The 7,079-nt window shown below is 34.1% G+C and overlaps 2 protein-coding genes across 2 annotated transcripts in view; one reads left to right on the forward strand and one right to left on the reverse strand.

Moving 5' to 3' along the window:
* Nucleotides 1-203: 203 nt before the first annotated feature.
* LOC111692191 lies at nucleotides 204-1,313 on the forward strand. The gene is made up of 2 exons (XM_023456013.1): nucleotides 204-387; nucleotides 444-1,313. Exons 1-2 carry the CDS (start codon nucleotides 217-219, stop codon nucleotides 1,092-1,094), a joined length of 822 nt encoding a protein of 273 aa, XP_023311781.1. The 5' UTR covers nucleotides 204-216; the 3' UTR covers nucleotides 1,095-1,313.
* A 2,341-nt stretch (nucleotides 1,314-3,654) lies between these two features.
* The window catches only part of LOC108914001 (3-ketoacyl-CoA thiolase, mitochondrial), a 10,213-nt gene continuing 6,788 nt past the window's right edge, over nucleotides 3,655-7,079 (reverse strand). The window contains exons 4-7 of the mRNA XM_023456011.1: nucleotides 4,718-4,893; nucleotides 4,217-4,417; nucleotides 4,005-4,159; nucleotides 3,655-3,897 (exon numbers count right to left, since the gene is read on the reverse strand). Coding sequence (XP_023311779.1) covers nucleotides 3,816-3,897; nucleotides 4,005-4,159; nucleotides 4,217-4,417; nucleotides 4,718-4,893 — 614 coding nt within the window. The 3' untranslated portion in view covers nucleotides 3,655-3,815. The remainder of the gene's footprint in view (nucleotides 3,898-4,004; nucleotides 4,160-4,216; nucleotides 4,418-4,717; nucleotides 4,894-7,079) is intronic.

The raw sequence follows: 7,079 nt of genomic DNA on the forward strand, positions 1-7,079 counted from the left end.
AAATTGGTAAGAGTGTAGTTAATTTAGCTTATAAATGCATTCATGCAAGACAAATGGGTAGTAATAACTGAAATATTAATACTATCTAAATTTGACATAACCTAGCTTTTGCATGCGTGTCCTTTATAATTATTAAAATAAATTATTCCAATTATCTGAATTATTTTTTGTTTTTTATTAGATTTTGATATAATGGGATCCAAACACGTGGTTTCGATGACGATGATCCATAATTTTTGCATCGATCACCCTAAGCAACTTGAACGAGGTGAGAATGCATATGCTAGTGGCCACGTCGTCGAAGTGCGGTTTGATAGCGATTTCAAGCCAGCTGTGCTAACAGGAAAGGTTATGGCTAGCATGAAAAATAAAAGTTATAATGTGGAGGTAAATTGTAGTTCAATGTAGTTGAAAAATTCAATATTTATAAGGTTATCTTCTAGATTTGCATCGATTTGGATGGAGGGATAGTGGATGCCACTTGCCAGTGTCCAAGGGGACAAGTGATTTGCCACCACATGGCAGCTTTATGTATACATGCATACCATAATGTAAGCGTTATCGATAAGGCATGTCAGTGGAACATTCCAAAGCAGGCCGGAGGAGCAGACCATAAGGCCTTGAAGGACATCTTTCCTCCAAAGAAAGCTGACTTTTGTGCTGTCAAACGAGTGGCAACTGCAGAAGAAATAAAAAATTTCCAAGTCAATCTGTATGGAAACATTGTAGGCTTTTCTTGGCTGCTACAACCCGAACCTCAATCGGAAGCTTTCATCATACCAGATATTGACTGCATAATTTATTCAGTTGCCTTTATTGAAGCAGAAGACAAAGCGCTGTTTGTATGTAATAGACTCGCCATTACTGAAGAGGTCAGGAATTCTATTACGCAGTCAACAATTGCGCAATCAAAGAATCCCAATTGGCTTGTGGCTCGCAAGTACCGCTTAACAGCCAGCCACTTTGGGGAAGTTTTGCCTGCCTGTAAGAGGGACCGATATCCTCCTTCACTATTCAAGAATCTTCTACGATTACGATGTGACTGGAGTACAGGCAGTCCAGTGGGGGCTGCAGCACGAAGAATTAGGGCTTGACGCTTTTACCTTAGCCATGGGTCTTCAAGTGGTACCAACAGGTTTGTGGATGGATATGTGCGGATTTTTGGGTGCTTCACCTGATGGCTTAGTTGGAGATAATGCAATTATAGAAGTAAAGTGCCCATTCAAGTATCGCAATATCTCTGAGCTCAGCCTTATGTGAAGATCACACATATATAATTTACAAGGACCAAAACAATGAAACTCAGATCAACAAAAACCACATATAACGAGCGTTCAAATAAAAACGTGGTCAAGTTGGTTCTGAAAATTTGGACGTAGGGCGTAGCGTATAGCAAATGAACTTAAACGTCATCTGTCAAAGCGCTATATCGCCGCTATCAATTTGAATATTTTCGTTTTAAAAAGCGTTTANATATCTAAGTAATCTTTTTAATGGAAAAATAATTTATAGATATTCTCACATTTTCTGGCCCGCTAGGTCACTGGATCTGACCTTCTTCGATTATCTTTTATGAGGGTATGTATTTAAAAGGTATACCTGCAAGGGCCTTTTCAAAATATTGACTATTTGGAGAGAGTAATCAGGGAGACAAGGGAAGATACAATAAATCCCGTCATTATTAGAAATGTTTCAAAATAATTTTTCACAACAACGACCACACCACACCTGTATGGAAAGGGAAGGTGGATATATGGAGGCTAATGTGCAATGACGAAAAAATACATTAAAATTATTTTCATGTAATGTTTACTATTGAAATTGTCTTGTGTTTTTGAAAAAGAAACATTCATCAATTATTATTGAATGTAATTTGTAGGCTTGAAAAATATCTTTTTTCAATATTGCCGGAAAACAAAGTCTCTTATTCACGTACTACTACTAGCTAAGCTTAATTTTTCATTTTTGGCGTCTGTATATGTTATGTCAAATGTGAAAAATTGGATAGCATTTTCGATTTGATCACACCTGAAATGCGTAAATACAACGTTTCATTATAGTTTTTACAGGATGTTCAGAAAATATGTGCAAACTTCTAAAAATTTCGCTCATTGCAGTGTCCTGAAAAAATTTTCTAGGTATTTTTCATAATTATTATTTCATAAAGTTTATTTATTTCATAAAAAATTTTGCTTGAATTTAAAATGTGGTTGCCATGGTGAAACTTAACAAATGATTAAGTACGGGGGTGTCCAGAAATAAAAAATAAATGTCACGAGAATAAACTACCTTTATTTGTAATATTACTGAAAAGTGATATTTTGCAAGTCTTGCAAGAATGTTACTCGAGTACAATTCGCACACAACATTGGTTTAATTTTTTACAGAACATAATAAATTTGGAAAAAATGTATTTTGAAAGCAATAATGTATGTATATACATTATTGCTTTCAAAATAAGTTATTTTTCAAATAAAAGATTAAAAAAAACACATGAAAGTATTATTTATTTCCAGTTAAACAATAAAAAAGAAGTATGAAATTCCAAGTCCAAAAATTTTTTACTCGTTTTTCGAATAATATTCTGAAATTTTGGCCTCATGGGTATTTGGAGGCGTAGAACACGGTGAGATTGCCGAAAAATAAGTATTTGCATGCTTTCGCCGCCCCCTGACGTGATTGCCGCCCCCGGGGGCGGCGACGGTATAGCTGATATAGGCAATCGGTAGATCATCGTTCACTATGCCTCCATACCAAATTTCAGATTTTTTCGTCGATTCTGAACAAAGTTAGGGACCAGACCCCGGAGCCGTAATCATAAAAAAAAACGACAAAGTCCAAAAATTTTGTACCACCCTTTTTGGAACAAAAATCTGAAATTTGGGCTACAGGGGTAACTCGAGACGTAGAACACGATGAGATTGACGAAACAGATGTATCTGCATGTTTTCGCCGCCCCCGACGTGGTTGCCGCCTCCGGGGGCGGCGACGGTTCCCTGATAAACAAAACATTATTTAATATATAAAGTTCTTGATCTGCTAAGTTTGCTCATGTAAGACTACCCTGTTGATTATTAACAAATTAGCGTCTAACACTTGCAGATGTTTCATTTTTTAAAACGTATACGCGTGTAACATGAAGAGAAATGTTTAAGCTGGAAACCTACACATTAAGAAATGAAACAGATATAAATGAGCGCTTATAATAAAAAGTTCCAAGTGTGGACGCAGGCTGAACATAATACATTCTGCAAAATGAACAGCACATAATAATATCCATGGAACATTCACAAAATCATTTTATCACATTAAGAACTTGTTAAAATTGTGATTTGATTTATTTATGAAACTATTTTGAAACACAAGTATACAGGCCCGGATCCAGAGGGGGTGGCGATGTGGCGATTGCCACCCCCAAAGCACAACATTTTTTAAAGATCTTCAATTTCTCCAAACGACAACAGGCAGTTAGTCGATATTAATGCAAGTCCCCCTTCCTAACCTACACCTTACGTCATCAAAAAAATAACAACAACAACAATAATAATAATAATAATGATAAAGAAGTGCTTTACGCCACCCCCAAAACCAGTCTCTGGATCCGGGCCTGCAAGTATAGCTATAGGTATAGGAAGATATAATTGGCAATAAGTATTCTTCTGATACAAAAATATATTTTTGATTGTACTATTGACAGCAGATAATATTTTGGTATAGAAAAAAATATATATTTATTGATATGTGTAAATTACAAGAGGCATATAGTACATATAATTCATAGATATATTTATAAGTCTTTTAATAAAGTCTTCTATTTATAAAGCTTCAACCATCACAGCGATTCCTTGACCTCCACCAATGCAAGCCGATCCAATACCAAGTTTAGCTTTCCTTCTCCTGGAAATAAAATAAATATTAATATTAAATAATTTTAATTGTTACACATTTAGAAATATTTTACCTAAAACCGTTTAATAAAAAATTAATAGGTTATGTTTTCCTACCTTAATTCATTAACGAGATGTCCAGTAATTCTGGAACCTGAAGCACCAAGAGGATGTCCTAATGCAATAGCTCCTCCATCAACGTTTAATATACTTAAATCTAAATTTAATTCTTTGGCACATGCCAAAGTTTGAGCACCAAAAGCTTCATTGATCTAAAAAAAAAAATTAAATGAGAAATTTGAATAAAAATTAGTTAATAGAAAAAATACCTCAATTAAATCAATGTCATTCAATGACTTTCCTGTTACTTTCAGTAAATTTCTAATAGCAGGTGCAGGACCAATGCCCATTATAGAAGGTTCTACTCCTACTACAGAATAGCCCAGTATTCTTGCCAGTGGTTTCAAATTATGTTTTGTTGCAGCCTCTTCACTGGCTAAGACTACAGCTGCTGCTCCATCGCAGACACCCTAAAATTATACATTTACTAATAATAAATAATTTTATATTATGTCACAATAATGTTTATCCAACATAAGTGACTACTTGCTTAAATCCTGATCCAACTTAAAATCATAATTTGTTATTTAACTTAATTAGTCAGTTCAAGTCTATTTATGCAGTTTTTACAGCATTAATTTTCTTGTAATTGAAAAATTGGCAGTACTACTAATAAAAAGTTTTCATTCATTAAATTTGAATACTTCCTATTTTGGACACCAATAACTTATTTCGTTAAAGGTAAAAAATATAATAATTAAGTTCCTTACCGAAGCTGATCCTGCAGTTACTACTCCATTTTTTTTAAATAAGGTAGGGAGTTTCTTTAAACCTTCAATTGTAGTCTGGGGTCTTGGATGTTCATCAATCTCAAAATTTACAGTATCTTTTTTTACTTTTACCGGAATTGGGACTATTTCCTCCTTAAATCTTCCTGCGTCTTGAGCTACAGATAAAAGTTCTTTTAGATTTTAGTGCAGTCCTTATATGAAAATGTTAGATTAGACATAAATATGGCAAGAATTGAAGATCGACTATCGATATTGGAATGTTGCCTGATGATTAATATGTATTCACAGTCTCTGCTCCTATTTTCATTCTCTTTCATTTCCATGCTTTATATGGCTAAAGCATATGCCCGTTGCATTTCAACCCATTAATTTAAATACGATTGAGAATTTCGACATTGAGGGGGACAGTTTATTAAGTTGACTCCCATGATACTGTACAGGATTTTAATTAAATACGTCAACAAATTTAAGGGACAATTCTTTGAGTAATTTTAAGCCCAGAAGATTATATAAACATGGGTTCACAAATCAATAGTTTTTGAGATACCACAGTGTTGAAATTAAAAAAGAAAACACTTTTTCTGAAAACTAAAAGATGTTTGATGCAGAATAATGAAACTTAGGCTAATACTTACCTAGTTGAAGGTAAATATCTCCTAAATTTGAATATAAAAATGTATATCAGTGGCGGAGCTACCGGGAGTTACAAATAACAGAAGTTTCATCATTCTATATCAAATGTCTTCAGAGCCATTTTAGAAAAGCTCAATTTCAACATCATGTATTTCAGAAACTATCAATTTATGGATCCATTTAATATAACCTTTTTGGTTTAAAATAACTCAAAGAATCATTCCTTACCTTGTTTAATAAATGCACACCTTTTGCAGTAAAAATAAAATATATTCTTAAGAATATAAATTTTTGCTAGTTTATAGAGAATTTTTATGTTTGTGAGAGGTCATTGATATATAGCAACACTGAGCAGTATTCAGGAATAGTTTAAGATGTTTGAAACGTTTGCTCCAGGATTTGTTAGTCCTGACTGCTCTCCTGTCAAGTATTTTCTGAACTATTAATTTGGACAACAGGGGGATGGGTAAGATATCAAATGTGACAATTGATAAATAGAAAATGACAGAAGCTTTTCTTAACGTAAAAGAATAGACATTCTATCCATTTATATCCAGCCTGGAGTAGGTCATATATTTGTTTTACTTATTTTTTAACTTATCTCAGCCCTTTCTGAAGACGGAGGAATTAAGTGAAACACTCTATTTACTTGGGGTACTTTTCCTGAAGCCCTGAATGTTTGTGTACTTAATCATACAGAGTGTTCATAAATTATTACAAGCCATGTGACCAGTAATTTTGTTTGGAACAGTAATTTTATTTCCTTCATGTTCGCAATAAAATTTCGGTTAAATTAAAAATTATTAAAACGATAAGGTCAAGATTACATTAAAACACAACATTCTGTTTCACCGGCTGTGATTGGAGTAAAATTAATTATATCGACGCTTTAGTACGAAAACATGCAATCTCAGATTTCGGTTGGAAAACATGCTATTTCAGTTTGACTAGAAATTTAAATTGGCATGAAATTGGAATGATTGAAACCGTGCATTTATAATAAACTTTTCTCAAAAAGTAAGGAATATTAAAGATCTGAGCTAGCATGTTCATGTTTTCTAAGCTTAATTTGAGATAGCATATTTTCCAACCGAAATCTGAGATAGCATATTTTCATACTAAAGCGTCGATATAATTAATTTTATTCCTTATCAACGCGATTATCTGTAAATTATATAATTAAATATTTTGTGATAATTCTCATTGGCAATAAAAATAGAGTAATAGAATAAATAATATAAGGTCTATAGTACGCGAAGCACAAAGGCTCCATCTATCGCGCTGACTTCCACTATGCCATTCAAATGGCTACTACGGTGGAAGCGACCTGCTAAAATTTGCCAGGTACTTTATTGCACGAATGTCGCCTATAGAGGGCGAAACACAATGTAAGTCGTCAGTGCCGCGAAAAACAACTACTCCGAGGGCTATTTGCCCCTACCGGCATTGAATTACATTCGCGACACCCAGTACAACAGCTAGGATCGCTCATCAGCTGGTCCCACCAGGCACAGACCGGTTTCGGACTTATTAGTCCTCATCAGTGTGTCATAGGTAGGACAACCGGTTGTCATTCATCGGTAATATGAAAAATGTGCAGGTGCGCCATCTATTTGCATTCACAATTTTCTCCTTATATTTAAAGAGACGTCATCAAGAAGAACCCAAACCAATTCAGTAAAGACCTCGATAGTAATTTATATTTTCT

This window comes from Anoplophora glabripennis, unplaced genomic scaffold (genome assembly GCF_000390285.2).
Source record: "Anoplophora glabripennis isolate ALB-LARVAE unplaced genomic scaffold, Agla_2.0 scaffold1088, whole genome shotgun sequence".
In the NCBI taxonomy this organism is placed as follows: Eukaryota; Metazoa; Arthropoda; class Insecta; order Coleoptera; family Cerambycidae; genus Anoplophora; species Anoplophora glabripennis.